The sequence below is a fragment of the Papio anubis genome, chromosome 12 (genome assembly GCF_008728515.1).
Source record: "Papio anubis isolate 15944 chromosome 12, Panubis1.0, whole genome shotgun sequence".
NCBI lineage: Eukaryota > Metazoa > Chordata > Mammalia > Primates > Cercopithecidae > Papio > Papio anubis.
The window spans coordinates 40,605,940-40,624,586 of NC_044987.1; the positions used below are offsets into that span (position 1 = coordinate 40,605,940).

General features: G+C 39.8%; 1 protein-coding gene across 4 annotated transcripts in view; it reads right to left on the reverse strand.

Moving 5' to 3' along the window:
* Positions 1-1,477: 1,477 nt before the first annotated feature.
* MED17 (mediator complex subunit 17) overlaps positions 1,478-18,647 on the reverse strand; it is a 30,804-nt gene continuing 13,634 nt past the window's right edge. For 2 of the 4 annotated variants that reach the window (XM_031653030.1, XM_031653031.1), the window contains 4 exons: positions 14,283-14,420; positions 8,470-8,587; positions 6,239-6,398; positions 2,482-4,285 (listed from right to left, as the gene is read on the reverse strand). In XM_031653030.1, the coding sequence (XP_031508890.1) occupies positions 4,074-4,285; positions 6,239-6,398; positions 8,470-8,587; positions 14,283-14,420 (628 nt within the window). In that variant the 3' untranslated portion in view covers positions 2,482-4,073. Of the gene's footprint in view, positions 4,286-6,238; positions 6,399-8,469; positions 8,588-9,060; positions 9,168-14,282; positions 14,421-18,647 lie in introns of all 4 variants that reach the window. The other 2 variants (XR_004177406.1, XM_031653029.1) reach the window with 2 other exon arrangements.

The following is an 18,647-nucleotide window of genomic DNA, read 5'->3' on the forward strand; positions in this document are numbered from 1 at the left end:
AACCAAACTGGGGTCTGCTCACCTGGCACAGCAAAGCCAAGCACTGATGTTGGGACTGCAGCAAGAGAAGTGAGGTATTTATTGTAGGGCACCGAGCAAGAACTCCAACTCCTCAATGGCTTACAGGTAAGGGTTTTAAAGGTGGGGAGGCAAGGCCAGGTACAATGGTTCACACCTGTAATCCTAGCACTTTGGGAGGCCAAGGTGAGAGTATCCCTTGAGCTGGTTTGAGACCAGCCTGGCCAACATAGTGAGACCCTGACTCTACAAAATATTTTTAAAAATTAGACAGATGTGTTGGTGCATACCTGTAGTCCCAGCTACTTGAGAGGCTGAGGCAGGAGGATTACTTGAACCCAGGAGGTTGAGGATGCAATGAGCAGCTGATTGCACTACTGCACTCTAGCTTGGGTAACAGAGCAAGACCCTGTCTCAAAAAACAAAAACAAGAAAACCCCAAAAAACCCACAAAGGTGGAGAGGCAGAGGTTACAGGCAAAGTCATAAATCAATACATGGAGGAGGCTGTACATTGGTTTGATCTAAAAGGTGGGATATCTCGAAGCAGGGCCCAACAGGTCATAGGTGGATTCAAAGATTTTCTGATTTGCAATTGGCTAAGAAGCTTTGTCTAAAATTTGGGTCAAAGAAAAGAATGTTAGCTCCAGCTCACAGGCTTGACCTCCTCAGGCCCCTCAGGAAGAAATTCAGAACAAAGAACAGCAGTGCAAGTTGTCCTTGCTTATCTGAGGCCCACATGACAGCAAATCCACTTGGTGGGGATCTGAGATTCTGAAAACAACTCAGGGTCATATTTTAAGATGTTATCTTTAGTTTCTATAGGGAACCAAGCATCTGGACTCTTAACTTCCTTGGCAATTGTTTTAAGTTACTATTATCTTCTTGCTTATCAAGTTGCTTGTTTATATCTCAGGACTACCCCGGAAATTCCCTCGAAGGAATTCAAGATTTTCCTTAATTTTCATGCTCAGGGCGCCCATAGGCCTTTAAGAAGGGGTTCCTGCTCCATCTCACACATATAGGTAGGTTAAATTCCTTTGATATTACAGGCTCGTGCTTGTCCAGGTAGTTCCGTCTGTAAAAATATTTTTCCCTCGGGTGCCTCATGTTCTGAATGGATTTTTTTCCTACTAAACAAAGTGGACTTACTAAATAATTTAGTTGCCCCTGTTTTTATTCATCAGCAATATCTAAGGAGGCCAGGCGTGGTGTCTCATACCTGTAATCCCAGCATTTAAGGGCCAATTACAATTCCAGATCAACATGAGATAATCAGGTTATCACTCTGATTTGATGGTATTCCAGCAAAGAAATCTGATGAAAAGCACTCAATATCTTCACCATATATAAAACATCACGCAAATGTGAATACATGACATTCTGAAATGCTTTCTCCTAATAAATACAGCTGGTATCTCAACCATTTTTTCTAATTGGCTTGACTCTTAGAAGCACACTTGCTTAATGCATTTTATTTACGTAGCATTTTAGAATTTAACATTTATTACCAACCTTATTGAAACTTCTCAACCACCACTGAGGTTAGTAGAGGAGGCATCTCTATCTTCATTTATATATAAGGAAACAGATTCACAGAGAAACGTTGCCAAGTTCATACAGCAAGCCAGTAATAGAGCCAAGATTCAAACACAGCTCCTTGCCAACCTGTTAATACTTGTTTAGGGGCTAACTGGTTTTCTTCAAACTGTCTCCCAAGTTTCCACAGCACATCCTTCAAACTCCAGGAAATTCAGGTTAAAACATTAAACTAGAAAATGTAAATAAACATAAGGCACAAGAATTGCTACCACAGCAACTAAGCTACCATTTTCCCACACATTTGCTTTAGTTTCTACGGTTCTTTAGGTGGGTACTGGCTATTCACTACAGCGATGTGACCAAACAGGGAAAGTAAGATATGAAGACCGTAAAGTCTTTAGTTATCCCAGTCTACTCAGATGGGGTTTAAAAGAACAGATGGTAGTATCTGCACATGTATTCTCAGCCATTCTACTCAAAGTGTGGTCCTGGTCCATCAATTGTTACTGATTCATGACAAGCAGAGAAATAAAAAATAAAGCATTCAGAAATGTTTATATTTGCGGGGCCTGGGCACTGTGGCTCATGCCTGTAATCCCAGCACTTTGGGAGGTCAAGGGCGGATCACTTGAGGCCAGGAGTTCAAGACCAGCCTGGCCAACATGGCAAAACCCTGTCTCTATCAAAAATACAAAAATTAGACGGGCGTGGTGGCACACACCTGTAATCCCAGTTACTTGGGAGGCTGAGGCATGAGAATCACTTGAACTGAGGAGGCAGAGGTTGCAGTGAGCCAAGACAGTGCCGCTGCACTCCAGCCTAGGTGACACAGTGAGACTCTGTCTATAAATTTTAATATTTGATGCAATTTAATTAGGTTATAATCAAATAAATGGGGCTTTTATTTTGTATCATTTCAAAATTTCATTTTAGGAATTCATTTTTATTAGTTTACCAAAGTATCAATCTACAATGGTAGAAGTTTACATAAACAAAAACTGGTCATTCAGCAAAAGTCTCAGACTCACTCTACTAGTGTGAGCCTTCGAAATCACATAAAAGACTCCTCATGTGAATGGAATTGTACAGATTAGCCTATTGGCCAAAGCAAATTTTGTGGGCAACAATAATTTTTGAAGCACTCAAGATTTTTAAATAACCGCAAATTCTTACCAATTATTTTAATTTCCATGGATAGAAAGATGCAAGATCTTGATCAGAAGGGGAAAAAAGCACAAAGTTGTTCTATCATGGCCCACAAGCTCCATTTTTCTTTAATGAAAACACGGTGGAGAAATACAAAGGAATTGTATTACTGCATAGTCATCTTACAAATTGTTAAAGCAGGATGTCTGTTTTAAAAATTGAAAGACTTACTTATAAGGAGACCTCACCTATATGACATTACTTTCAGTGGTACCAAAAGGTTTATAAGCCTAAATCTATCTCATATTAATGGGCACACTTTAGGCACTATTTCCAAGAAGTGCAAACCTGTTCCTTGGAAAAGATAATCCACTAATGCATTAGTTTTTTCCCTTTGAAAAAGCAGAGAGCTAATGGAAAGGCCTTAATTGGAGAAAGCAATCCAGGGCTGCTGGGTGGAGGCTGGAGAATGCCAGGTGGAAGATTGGGCATGAGCCATGCACTAGGTGTCTCAAGTGATGAGGTCATTCAAGTGGGAGAACAGACCAAAAAATCTTGATGCCCTAAAGAGATAATCTGCCTCCTATGCCTTCAGCTGTCCTTTCTGAGGATGTTCTTAAATTACCTATGTAGGTTAGACCCCAGGCAAGCTTAAAGCAGACAACTGGAGGAAGAGGTTATCAAGAGTTTAGAGAGTAGGCTGGGCATGGTGGCTCACACCTGTAATCCTAGCACTTTGGGAGGCAGAGGCAGGTGGATCACTTGAGCCGAGTTGGAAACCAGCCTGGGCAACATGGAAAAACCCTGTCTCTACAAAAAATACAAAAATTAGCCAGGGATGGTGGTGCATGTGTGTGGTCCCAGCTACTCGGAAGGCTGAGACAGGAGGATCACCTAAGCCCGGGAGGTCAAGACTGCAGTGAGCCATGATCACACCACTGCACTCCAGACTGGGCTGCAGAGTGAAATCCATCTAAAAAAAAAAAAAAGTTTAGGAAGTATTTGGGGGAAGAAAAAGTATTTGGAGATTTTTTCAACCACACACTTTATGTGATGTCCACATCAAAGAAGGAATATTTAAAAAGCAAATAGAAACGCTTAAGTTAGTAATATTTTAAACTGCATGAAAAACGTATTATTTTACATCTTGTCATACTGTATATACAACTGTACATAAACTTCTGCATTTCAAAGCACTTGTCATTTATAAAGTGAAAAGTTTCAAAGTGCTAAATAAACATTTCCTAATTAATTGTTTTTAAAAACAGCACTCCTTTGGAAGTTATCTCTTCTTTGTACTTATAGTTGATCTGTAAACATTTCAAGTCAAAGTTTCTGGAAACTTCTTTAGGAAACATCTGGAAAAAATCATAGTAGACAAGGGCTAAGTGCAGACATAAGCAGCTCCATTTTATAAACAAAGTTTCGACCTTCCATTTTATTCCACTGAACTTCTTTGAATGGCCCACGAAGATGACTCCATTTGTTATCTTGTAAAACATCACTTTTTGGAAGGTCTTTACATTGGTTACGGGGAAACTGAACCATAATCTTGCTGCCACTTTCAGGTCCGTTACGAACTGTGGAGAAAAACCAAAATATCAATACACTCTAGTTTACCAAACTAGAAATAATAAGGATAAATCCCACAACGTCATTCTACTGTGAATACAAAAACTCTGTCTGCCAACTTAAACATTCTTGTTAAAAAGTGCTTTTTCAGTTTCAACATGCAAGAAAAAAAAATTCTAACTTCTATATAAGAGGATGGTATAAATATTCAGGAGTTATTATTTGTACCACAAAGATTAAGCAAGATGAGTTTTGACCTAGGAATGTCAAATGTCCTCTATAATTTCAGGAAATCCCTTTTTGTTTATTTCTACATGCAGCACTGAAAAACATGCAAAGCTTTTTTTGGGAGGCAGTTAAAAACAAGGTCTCACTATGTTGCCAGGGCTGGTCTCAAACTCCTAGGCTCAAGCAATCCTCCCACCTCAGCCTCCCAAAGTGCTGGGATTACAGGCGTGAGCCACCACACCTACGACATTCACCTATTTTTTTCAATACATTCCTTTGATAATGTAATCATTCAATGAATTGTTAATACATGCCTAATATGTAATGAAACCTCAACCACTTAAAATCAGGACTGAAAGGGATGAAGGAAAGATTATTCTGAATTAAGAATTTCAGGTTTTAATGAGGTTTTAACTATTACTTGGGAAAGAAGAAAAGGGTATTTTTAAATTCCTAGCAATCAAGATCCAGCAATGACCAAGCTTGCAGATTCACAAGCTGTGATCCTATGGGGAAATATTTCTAACTACCCACTCTTTCAAATATAGTCATGAGCTGCGTAACATTTCAGTCAACTGCTTTTGTTGTGTTACAACTGTCTAGAGTACTCAGTATAGTAACATGCTGTACAGGTTTGTAGACTAGGAGCAACAGGCTATGCCATGAAGCCTACATGTGTATGTAGTAGGCTGTACCATCGAGGGCTGTGTAAGTGCACTCTATTATTCACACGATGAAATCCTCTAACAAGACATTTCTCAGAACCTGTCCCTGTCGCTATGCAACCCATGACTATATTTTTAAAGTAGTCAGAGCAGATATTAGAAATGAAGATCACCCTAAAATCGTAAGTGCTTCAAATGTAAATTTAAGCTATGTAATACTCATGCAAGTGCCTATTATGGTGCCTACTCGTAGAAGGTGCTTAATAAAATACTTCTCCTCGGCCAGGTGCAGTGGCTCATGCCTGTAATCCCAGCACTTTGGGAGGCCGAGGTGGGTGGATCATCTGAGGTTAGGAGTTCGAGACCAGCCTGGCCAACATGGCAAAACGCTGCCTCTACTAAAAATACAAAAATTAGTCAGGTGTGATGATGGGCACCTGCAGTCCCAGCTACTCGGGAGGCTGAAGCAGGAGAATCGCTTGAAACTGGGAGGCAGAGGTTGAGGTGAGCCGAGATCACGCCACTGCACTCTAGCCTGAGCGACAGAGCAAGACTCCGTCTCAAAAATAAATAAAATAAAATAAAACAAAACAAAATACATTATTTAAAATGTTTTTGTTTATTTAAAAAATTTTAAAAACTGTTACTATTTTTTTATGTGAAAAAAATAGTATCTTGCATTAGATACTATTAGATACTCCTCTCTCTTCCATCCCTTTACTATTTGTAGGAACAGATACTTTTCTTCCCGTGTTTACAGCAGTATATTTTTTTAAAGTTTTTATCCATTAAACTTTGGGACTGCAGGAGTAACAATGTTGATGACACTTTTCAGACTATCTCAGGAAAATGTGCTGCCAATCTAAACATTTGTTATAATTACTAGAAAGAGAAATAATAATCTCTTGCTCTGAATAATAGCTATGATCAAATAAACATTCAGTGTAAATACAACATTAACTAATTTATTGCAGAGATGAATTACTCTTACCAATATTTAATTATTAAAACGAAACGTTAAAGCCAAACTCCCAGTGGTCACTTCTCATTCAAAGCAGCAGAAAGTACCTGAAATAGCATAGTCACCACTCGGGGAGGCCACCGTGATGGCAGATGCATTACCAATGCTCTCTATGGGCCCAAGTCCCACATGATTACTGAAGCTCAGTACTTGCCAGCCCATAACCTTGGCGAGTTGCTGAACCGCATGTACCTGGTGCTGTGACATCTGTGAACGAAAAAGGACACTTGACTGACAACCAGCAGAGATATTTGCAGTGACTTAACATCACGACCATAAAGTAAACTTTTGTTGGGGTGCTGATTGACTAGTACAGCAACCCTATCTTAGGTGTGAGGAATCCTCCTGTGTGTAACGTAAGGGGAGGGAATAAGACTCCACCTTCCACTGCAAAAGCAAAAGTTGCCTGATACTTGCTTCTCCTGCCCACTGGCAGCTTAAGCACAGACATGAGACATAAATTTGGCCAACTGAAGGTTCCTGTCTAGATCACTGAATAGAGAGCAACATTTACCCCTTCAAATCCACTGTCTACCTTATTTTCTGCCCTGGGAGGCTGACACACGTGGTTACATTAATACTTTCTTACGTCCTCTGGCTTTGGGTTGGGTTCAGGTAATGGGAGCCACCCAAAGGGAGCCAGAAGGACGGCAAGGAAGAGTGAGGTCAGGGTATTTATTCCCCTGGCATCCTCCCTGTGAGGTTGTCTAGGCTGGTTGTATCTCTTGACTGGCTGCTAGGCTTCTCAAGATGGACTGTTCTACATGACTCTCCCCCTTAGGGTTCCTGTAATCTGTCCTTCCTCTTAACTTTGGCCTAGCAATGGTGACCACTAAACCCCTGGGGCCTGGTTACCTGGTTACTATGACTAGCAGCAGGTTACCACACTATCCCTGGTGGCTCTCCTACACCCATACCTTTGTAAATAGATTTTTAGTAACTAGGCCCTCCTAAAATTATCCTCCTGAGTCTGCCACCTATTTCTTGTTAAGACTCTGACTGATACAATGGGGGCAATTTAGAATGCATTCTGTCACCAGTGCTGAAGGCAGCAGTACTGGGACAGCATTAGTGCCATTCCCCTGGCCATGGGTCTCATATTGAGCGTTGATCCCTATCCATTTGTAAGCCTTGTTCTCTAGACCTCCCATTGATTCTGGGACCTGCTCAATAGTGTTCTAATATATTTTTGTGTGGGTGCTTAAGGTGACCAAACCAATTTGGATGTAATTAGCCAAGAGCTGCCATACCTAACAAATGAATTTTATTTACTTGGCACCAAAGAAGCAAATCAGTATAAAAGATCATTGCTTCTGAGGTGGAAACTGTTTTTTTTTAATGTGAAAAAAAAAATACTATCTTGCATTAACATTTCAAAAACCTACCCTTTATCTTATAATTTAGTATTTTACTGGGTCATTAAAAACTCCATGAAGAAATTAGGAAAAATACTGTTAGATATGAAAAGAAAGGGCTAGAAATTTGTCTGATGTCACAAAGCAAGTTTGTCGTAATGCTGGGGCTAGAACACATCCCTTTTTTTTTTTTAAAGAGATGGTATCTCGCTCTGTCACTCTGGGCTGAAGCACAGTGAGACCAATCATAGCTCACTGTAACCTCGAACACCTGGGCTCAGGCAACCCTCCTGCCTCGGCCTCCCTAACAGCTATGACTATAGTTACATACCAACACACCCACCCAATTTTCTATTTTTGTAGAGACAGGGATCTTTCTATGCTGCCCAGGCTGGTATTGAACTCCTGACCTGAAGTGATCCTCTCACTTCAGCCTCCTAAAGTGCTGGGATTATAGGCACAAACCACCATACCCAGCCTCAAACCCATCACTTTCTATACAGCCCCTTGGACTAGAGGTTAAACTACTTTATTTATTACTGATAATGGTCATTATAATTTTTTATATGATCTCCCTTTCTCTAGTTTTCTTCAGTTTCTACAACAACTCTGGAGATGTTGTAAACCTTATAGATTTTGTAAACCTTCACAAATATGACATGAGGGGAAAAAAACTTGCCAGTCTCAGAACTGGTCCTGCATCTTAAGATAAACTATGTGAAAACCTAGGACAGCTTATCAGTACTTTCAATTAATCAATAGGTTGTAAAATGTGCATTAGAAATTAAACAGAATTTAATTTCTACTGGAAAAAAATTTTCTTCTTACATAATTTATTACATTTTTAACTACTTTTTAACCAATTTGTTCTTTAAGCAGCTATGCGAAGAAGGAGGGCTTAAAACACAACCTGCGACTGTTACCTGAGACAGAAGAAAATCCTGTAGCTCCTGCTCCTGATAAGACAGTGTGATTACTCTTCCATCTCTATGTACAACTCGAATCTGCTCAACTCCAATATTCAATTGCAGTTGGATGGACCTTTATAGACACACATACTAAAAATCAGAGATGTTCAAAATTATCTTATACAATATCATAAATAATAAACCTCAACATCAAATTAAAAATTATTATTATTATTTTTTCAGACAAAGTCTCAGTCTGTTGCCCAGGCTGGAGTGCAGTGGCACGATCTCAGCTCACTGCAACCTCCCTCTCCTGAGTTCAAGAGATTCTCCTGACTCAGCCTCCCAAGTAGCTGGGATGACAGGCACCTGCCACCACGCCCAGCTAATTTTTGTTATTTTTAGTAGAGACGGTATTTCACCATGTTGGCCAGGCTGGTCTCAAACTCCTGACCTGAAGTGATCTACCTGCCTTGGCCTCCCAAAGCGCTGGGATTACAGGCCTGAGCCCCCGTACCCGGCCAAAAAGAAAACGTTTTAATAACCCACACCAACATCCATAGAGGAGATGCAGGGATCTTCTTAGGTTCAACTAAACAGACTCACCCCAGAATACCATAGACCACACCGAGTACCAGTCTACCCAGAAGGATGCGAAGGGACCACAGCTTGCCAGCAGGCCATACTGTCTATATAGCAGCAGAACACCTTTGCTGCAAGGAGAAGAGATCCACATTGGGTATATGTGGGACCTGCCCTAACAGGAGCCATAAGCTCTTGTAACAACTCCATAGGCATGGTTTCCACAAGCTAAGCCCAGTTTTAAAAGTCACCACTATCCAGGGAAGTCCAAAGGCATTCCCATCAGTTATTTAAAATTTCTCCCGGTTCAGATGCATTTTACCAATTTGAGATCATTTTTACTATAAGCAATGTTGCCTAGTAATACAGATGACATCTTTCCTTAACAGGTTTCCAAGGGATTAGAGCCAGCGTTAACAAAGAGCAAATTCTCATACAGAAAGAGAAACGGTTTTGTTAACTCTTTACCTTCTCCTACTGAAAAAACTGGCAAACAAGTCAGAATATATATACTCCATTAAGTTGGCTTAGGCCAAATAAAGAAACTCATACAATAGCCAGTAAATAACAAGCAGATCACTGCACTCTTCCAAAGGAAATTCTAAAATTTCAGCGTGTAATACATCCAAGAAACCTGAAATCCCCTAATCACATAGATGAACAAAATGCAGGAAAAAACAGCTTTATATCCTCTCACATTTGATAATAGCGCTTGTTTCTAACTTTGTTTTAAAGTAAGTATTTCACAATAAAGCATTCTGGTGATTGTCTATATAAAGTTGAAATTTAAAAAAAAAAAAAAAAAGATGCTGGGTGCAGTGGCTCATGCCTGTAATCCCAGCATTCCGGGAGGCCGAGGCAGGCGATCACAAGGTCAAGAGATCGAGACCATCCTGGCCAACATGGTGAAATCCCACCTCTACTAAAAATACAAAAATTAGGTGGGCGTGGTGGCACACACCTGTAGTCCCAGCTATTCAGGAGGCTGAGGCAGAAGAATTGCTTGAACCCAGGAGACACAGGTTGCAGTGAGCCAAGATCACACCACTACACTCCAATCCGATGACAGAGCAAAACTCCATCTCTTAAAAAAAAAAAAAAAAAAAAGACAAGGTCTTGCTATGTTGCCCAGGCTGGAGTGCAGTGGTTTTTTCCATGGTGCCATCATAGCGCACTGCATCCTTGAAATCCTGACGTTGAGTAATCCCCTCCCGCCTCAGCCTCCTGAGAGGCTGGGACTTCAGGTGTGTGCAACCATGCCTGGTTTAAGTTGTAATTTTGATGAACTAAAGTTTACACTGTTTTCTCAAAGAAAAACAAAACTCAAAAGGCTTAAAGATATATACATCATACATCTAACAAACATTTTAGAATTCTTAAAACAAGGTGTGAAGGAACAGGGATTCTTATCACTCACTGTTGGTGAATGCATACTTGTGGCAACCAATTGAAGAACAATTTGGTAGTACTAATTAAAAATTTAAATGTCCTTATCTTTTCTTTGAGACGGGATCTCACTCTATCACCCAGGCAGGAGTGCAGCGGCACAATCTCAGCTCACTGCAACCTCTGTCTCCTGGGTTCAAATGATTCTCCCACTTCAGCCTCCCAAGCAGCTGGAACTACAGGCATGTACCACCGTACCCAGCTAATTTTTCTGTTTTTAGTAGGGACAGGGTTTCACCATGTTGGCCAGGCTGGGCTCGAACTCCTGGCCTCAAGTGATCCGTCCGCCTCAACCTCCCAAAATGCGGGGGATAGAGGCGTGAGCCACCGTGCCCAGCCAAATGTCCTTCTGTTTTAAGCCAGCAATTATACTCATAGGACTTTACCCTATAAATGGATATACCTGTATATGTACAAATTATTTGGCTGATACTCAACAAAAATGTTCAGCAACAGAAGACTGATTAAAAGTTTGGGACATATAATGGAATACAAAAAGGCTGTAAGAAAAAAATGAGGTAGACCTATGTGCTAACAAAATAATGTTTACTGACTCATATACTACTACTGAGCAATAAATTGTTTATTATGTGTACCTGTCTGTATTTCTGGACCTTATGGCAACATGAATAATTTTAACTCAGAATAATGCAGAATAATCCATATATTTTAAACCTTGTTAAAACAGTCCACATAAAATAGTCCACATTTACTACTCTGTAAAGCATTTCCTGTATACAGTTTTTCCGAATTGATTCCATTGTATTCTGATCATTAAACCTACCTGCGTAAGTTGAACTATTTCAAAAAAATACTACTGAGTTTAAAAAGCACGTAAATTGCAAATGACTGCTAATACGTATAGAGTTTCTTTTCGGGGTGATGGAAATGTCCAATAATTAGATGATGATGGTTATACAACACAGGGAATACACTAAAAACCACTGAACTGTGTCCACTTTAAAATGGTGAATTTTGTTATGTGTAATATGTTTTTAGAAAGCATACAAAACTGTGTAAGAGAGGTAGGGTTGCATGTCTTCTACATGTGTATGTAAAAAAAATTCTTTTTAAAGAGAGGTAGGGTACAGGAACAGGTAGGATATATATGCTTGTAAGTACATAGACATTCCTAGAAAGATGTGGAAGAAACTGTTTTAAATGACTGATCCAAAGGAATTCTGAGAATTATTTTTAACTTTCAACAGCCTAAGTTGAGCCCAGCTGTGATGGTTAATACTGTCAACTTGATTGGACTGAAGGATACAAAGTATTAGTCCTAGGTAAGTCTGTGAGGATGTTAACATCCTCATCCAAAGGAGATTAACATTTGAGTCAGTGGGCTGGGAAAGGCAGACCCACCCTTAATCTGGGTGGGTACAATCTAATCAGCTGCCAGCATGGCTAGAATATAAACAGGCAGAAAAATGTGAAAAGAGAGACTGGCCTAGCCTCCCAGCCTACATCTTTCTCTCTGCTGGATGCTTGCTGCCCTTGAACATCAACTCAAGTTCCTTAATTTTGGAACTTGGACTGGCTCTCCTTGCTCCTCAGCCGGCAGATGGCCTATTGTGGGACCTTGTGATCGTGTGAGTTAATACTAAATAAACTCCCACGTGTGTGTGTGTGTGTGTGTGTGTGTGTGTGTGTATATTTTCAATTAGTTCTGTCCCTCTAGAGAATCCTAATACACCAGCTACAGAAGATGAGGAAAAGGGCATTCTACTACTGCCTTCTACTTCTCCTCCACTCCTGATTCTGTCAAGGCTACATCATCACTAACTTTTCTTCATGGAAGTTTAGCACGTTTACATTGGGACCTGTAATCATAATCCCACAGTTTTAGTCTTATTTCTAAGTATAAACAATTCAATGATGATAACTTTCTCTTTTCCTTCCCATTGCACTCAGTCTCTCTTAACTTTTTACTACGGAAAATTTTAAACACAAACAGTAGGAGGGCAAAAGGCTTATCGGCAAATAAATAATAAACACCAACAGAAGTATAATATAATGAAAGCCTATAATTCCATCACCGAGTCTTAACAGCTAAAAATGCAATCCAAACTTGTTTCATCTATGTTCAACACCTACTTTCTCCCACCCCACCCTCAAATCACCCCAATTATTTTATTATTTCTTTAGACAGGGGAAGAAAACTCTATGACTCCACTTTAGTCCACCATCTTTCTCTGGAAGTTTCAGGACTAGTTTCCTTCCCATTGTGTATTCTTTCATACTCTACATCTGCTCTCACACTTATCTACTATTTTTTCATTTTTTAAGTGAATTAAAACCTCTGCATTAAAAATAGCATTATATTGGGAATGACTGTACATAGGAAAAAAATCAAAAAGAAAGAAAAAAATAGCATTATAAAAGTATTTTCTGCCCCTACTCCCAAGGGTCGTTATTCCGTGTTTCACAGTATGTTTTGCTTTACTGTGGCTAGTTACGTCTGTCTGAAATAAAGCAACTAAGAAGGGTATGGTAGTGCACACCTGTAGTCCCAGCTACACAGGACGCAGAGGCGGGAGGACTGCTTGAGCCCAGGAGTTTGAGATCAGCCTGGACAACAGCACTGTGAGACGCCATCTCAAAAACACAAACTGAGACAAAAAGGAATTAAACCAACTAACACTTTAAAAATAAAACGTAGTCACAGACCCTGACAAATATCAGGTGTTAAATTTCAAAGAGGCTCAAAAGGTAGCCTAAAAAGTCCTTTAATGGCTACTGGCCAATTGTATTAAGTAGTGATTTGTGAATGTAAATCAAGTAGACTGCATTCCTATGAAGGCTGGGGACAAAAACCATCTTACCTCCTTCACAGACACACAGTTATCAACCCAGTTTTTAGGGCATAATCATGAACTGGATTAGACCCAGGATCAACACCAGGTCATGAGAGCTATAAAACTTAGGCTGTTCTAGGCATAACATGCAGTACAGGCTAGAATACAAATGGCCCTATTAACTTCAAATGTACTAGACCTGCCATAGCCATTAGGCAAGAACTGAAGCAGACCTGGAGTCTCAAGAGGTAAGGCAGCCTTCTGCTCAGTGCTGGGATTCATTGTTTACCCCAGCTCAAATATGTGACATTTACCTAATAGAGACTAGTTTTTAGATATTCTTACCTCTCATTCTTACAATGTTTAAAAACAGACTTTATGAATTTTCTCCTAATAACTAATTGCCATAAAAAACAAAAACAAAAACAAAAAAACAGTCGCCGGGAGTGGTGGCTCATGCCTGTAATCCCAGCACTTTGGGAGGCCAAGACAGGAGGACTGCTGAAGTTCAGGAGTTCAAGACCAGCAGGGGCAACATAGACCTGTTTCTCAAAAAAAAAAAATTTTTTTAATTGGCTGGGCATGGGGGCACACACCTATAGTCCCAGCTACTCAGAAGGTTGAGGCAGAATTCCTTGAACCCAGGAGCTTGAGGCTGCAGTCAGTTATGAACATCACTGCACTCCAACCTGGGTAAAAGAGTGAGACTCCACCTAAAAAACAAACAAACAAACAAACAAAAAAACACTGTCTTTGGGAGGCCGAGGCGGGCAGATCACAAGGTCAGCAGATCGAGACCATCCTGGCTAACACGGTGAAACCCCGTCTCTAATAAAAATACAAAAAACAAAACAAAACAAACAAAAAAACACTCTACAGTTTATATAATTTACAGAAATGTTATGCCACCCTAGCAAATAAAAACCAAATGCTTAATACAATTACTCAGCAAATATCAACATCCATTAACATATTAAATACAAAACTTTTATTTTGGCCACTTACTTGCATATTTGCTCATAGCCTTGTGATGTGATTAAAACTTTCACACTAGATTCATAAACATCATTGATATTTGACCAATGAGCTTGTATCTGAGGATCCTCAATTCGGCTTGCTAAGCTGTCAATGGTTGCAGCAGCTCTTTTAAATACAAGAGGTTAAAAAACTTTTTAAGTCACCATACAAAATGATAGGACTATAAATGATTCATCAATGTTATGAAAATTTTAAAACTACTTTTTAAAACTACCACTATGTGTAAGGCAGACTTTAAACAAAGGCAGAGGTAGTTCTAAGAACCCTTTCATACTGCTTGAATGTGTAGGTTCTCAGCTTCACACTACAATACACTCTCATCACACACCCCTGATTATCACGATTCATGATAGATTTATTCCCTTTATTCATTTTCTTCCACTCAGAAAAGCTTATCAGGAAATGAATGAGAAGGATATTCGATATTCTAGGGTATAAACCTAATATAAATCATTCATAAATGTCAGTATTTGATCCCTGGTAGAAATGACTTGGGACATACCCACATTTAGACCCATTACTGTAATGAAATTATAATCATATTCAAGAGAAGCTAGAGATTTTTTGCACAATCAAAACCTTATACTCCAAAAAAAAAGAAAAATATCAATACAAATGAGAAATAAGATTCATCAAGTATTCATTATATAGCAAGCATTATAGTAAGTGCTTTCATGAATTATATCATTTAATCTTACTAACATATCATTTAATCTTAACCTTATTAGGTAGGCACTATTATTTCCATTCTTATAAGAGGAAAAACTTTAGCAATGTTAAGCAATTTGCCCAACGTCACATAGATGTAAACTGGGATACAAAACCTGGGAGTCTAAATCCAGAGCCAAAAACCTGGGAATGTAATTCCAAAGCCAATAATCTTATACACACTAATCAACAGCCAACACTTAGAACCAAAGCATAAATCATTTAAATTAACCAATCCTCAGTTTCTAATTATCTGATTTTTAACATTTTACTGGAAAAAGAAAGAAAGGCCTGGAGGTGGCTCACACCTGCCATCAAAACACTTTGCGGGGACAAGGAGGGAGGATCACTTGATACCAGGAGTTCAAAACAAACCCAAGCAACGTATCGACAACCAGTCTCTATAAATAAAAAGAAAATTAGCTGGCACAGTGGTGTGCATGAGTAGTCCCTGCTACTTAGGAGACTGAGGCAGGATATCACTTGAGCCCAGCAGTTCCAGGTTACAGTGAGCTTTGACCCCACTACTGCACTGCACTCAGAGTAAGATGCTGTCTCAAATTTTTTTTTTTTTTTGAGATGGAGTCTCGCTCTGTCGCCCAGGCTGGAGCGCAGTGGCCGGATCTCAGCTCACTGCAAGCTCCGCCTCCCGGGTTTAGGCCATTCTCCTGCCTCAGCCTCCCGAGTAGCTGGGACTACAGTTACCTGGGACTACTAGCCACCTCGCCTGGCTAGTTTTTTGTATTTTCTTAGTAGAGACGGGGTTTCACCGTGTTAACCAGGATGGTCTCGATCTCTTGACCTCATGATCCGCCCGTCTCGGCCTCCTAAAGTGCTGGGAAATTTTTTTTTTTTTAAGAGACGGTCTCACTCTTCACCCAGGCTGGAGTGCAGTGGTATAATCTTAGCTCACTGCAACCTCCACCTCCCAGGTTCAAGCGATTCTCCTGTCTCAGCCTCCAGAGTATAGCTTAGACTACAGGCGTGTGTCACCACGCCTGGCTAATTTTTCTATTTTTAGTAGAAACGAGGTTTTGCCATGTTGGTCAGGCTGCTGTAGAACTCCTGACCTCAAGTGATCTGCCCTCCTTGGCCTCCCAAAGTGCTAGGATTACAGGCATGAGCCACCATGCCATGCCCCACCTCAAAATTTAAAAAAAAAAAAAAAAAATTTAATTTTAAAAGAAAACGGGAAGAAATGAGAAGAGCCAGTAGGCACAAGGGGCTTTTACATTAACAGACTTAGGGTTTGGTCTGCTGCTACAGTACTGGCTTCTTACAATACATTCTGAAATTTATTTTCCTTTTTCCTTGGTGTGTTTCCCTGACAGTGGTTCAAAATTCCTATAGAAGATATGTATGTGTGTGAGCATTACAAGAACCGTTAAATTGGAAATAAAATTATCTAGCAATGGAAAATTGGGAAATCATGAAGTATTTATATAATAGGATATTATACAGCTATTAAAATACATTTAAAAACCTTTAATAAAAGATGAAAAACTTTATAATACAATATTAAATGAATGCAAGGTATAAAGTTTTCGTTTGTTCTGGTGTCACCTCTGAGGTATGAACTCAGAAGGATGTAAAATTTTATAATCTCTGATTTCGTTTTTAAAGACACACATACACTCTGACATATATACATAAAAATCTATTAGCATGTCAAGAGATCTCACAGTGCATGGTATCATACACATCAGTCTTTTTTTCCTTTTTTAACATATGGCTTCGCTCTGTCACCATAACTGGAGCATACTGGAGTGATCACAGCTCACTGCAGCCTCAACATCCCAGGCTCAAGCGATGCTCCAGCCTCAGCCTCCCAAGTAGCTGGGACTACAAGTGCATACCACCACAGCTGGCTAATTTTTTTTATTTTTTGTAGAGATGGGCCATGTTGCCCAGGCTGGTCTCAAACTCCTGGAATCAAGGGATCTGCCTGGCCTCCCTGAATGCTGAGTTTACAGGCATGAGCCACCACACCAAGCCCAGCTATTTTTTAAAAGACTTCCTGGCCAGGCACAGTGGCTCACGCCTGTAATCCCAGCATGTTGGGAGGCCAAGGTGGGCAGATCACTTGAGGTCAGGAGTTCGGGACCAAACTGGCCAACATGGTGAAACCCCACCTCTACTAAAAACACAAAAATTAGCCAGGCATGGTGGTGCATGCTTGTAATCCCAAATACTCGGGAGGTTGAGGCGGGATGATCGCTTGAACCCAGGAGGCAGACTTTGCAGTGTGAGCTGCGCCACTGCACTCCAGCCTGGGTGACACAGTGAGACTTCGTCTCAAAAAAAAAAAAAAAAAAATTTCTTGTAGAGACAAGGTCTCACTACATTGCCCAGGCTGGTCTCAAACTCCTGGGCCCCTGGGCTCAAGCAAGCTTCCCATCTTGGCCTCCTAAAGCGTAGGGACTACAGGGGTGAGCCACCATGCCCAGCCGGGGTCTTTTTTTCTTCACTAAGCTTTTTGCACACCAGAAAGAAGTAACATTTTTAAAGCTTTTGCTGCTTCCAAGGCTACACTTACTACTCTGAAATTTATAATGGTTCTAAAAATAGCTATTTTTATGCTGATCATTTATTTTGGGGAATATTTAAATTTATGGTCAATCAGAAATTTGAAAGACTACTCAAATTATCAGCTTTTTAAGCTGAACTGTATTAATGGTAAGAAACAGTAACCTACCATATAATACTTTATTACTTACAAGAAACTTCTACATACATCACGTAATATGACCCTAAGACCCCACTCCTATACCTCCTATTGACAGGGGATTAAGTGGGGGACCATAGACACTAAATCCCTTGCTCGAAGTTATTTAGCAAACGATTGAGCCTTGGCTTACACACCTTTCATCCCTAGTGCCCTACTCCTTTCACTGCATCATGCTGTCTTCTCTAACATGTCTCACTAATTCCTTTTACTAAAACTTGAAGGACCTAAATTTCCACTTTAAGACTACAAACTCATGTACTAAAAAAAACTGTATTAACAAGAAAAAGACTAGAAATCAAAAATAAAATATCATCTATTTAATGACAATGCCCATGCCTGAAATTCTGGAGTACTACCAAGGCATAATTACAAATGAAGTAAAAACAGGCCTTTTCACTAAGTACCAATAATAAAATAGAAAAGCACCCTTTAGCACTAAAAAAGATACATTTATATGTAATCATGCCACGTTATTTTGTAAGCAGTATATATAAAGGAAAAAAAAAGAGCTTTGGTATTACATAGACCTGGGCATAAATCCTGGTTCCGCAACTTTTTAGCTGTGTAACCTTGAGAAAGGTGCATAACTTCTTTAAGCCTCAATCTCATCAGTAAAAACAGGGTTAATACTTCCTGCCCCAAAGAACAAAGATTAAATAAGTTAACACGAAGGAAAGTGCTCTCCAAACTCTAAAATGTGCAAGAAACAAAACATATAGAAACACTCAAGAAAAACATTTAAATCAGTTCAGAAGTAAGTATCTCATGGCTGGGTTACTGAAGAAAGTATGGTGTTGTAAGGCACATTCCTAGTCAGTTGTCTTTGCAAAAAAGTGACAGTGTTAGAAAGAATACTGTTAGATCAGACATGGATCTAAGTCTTCCCCAGACTTGAC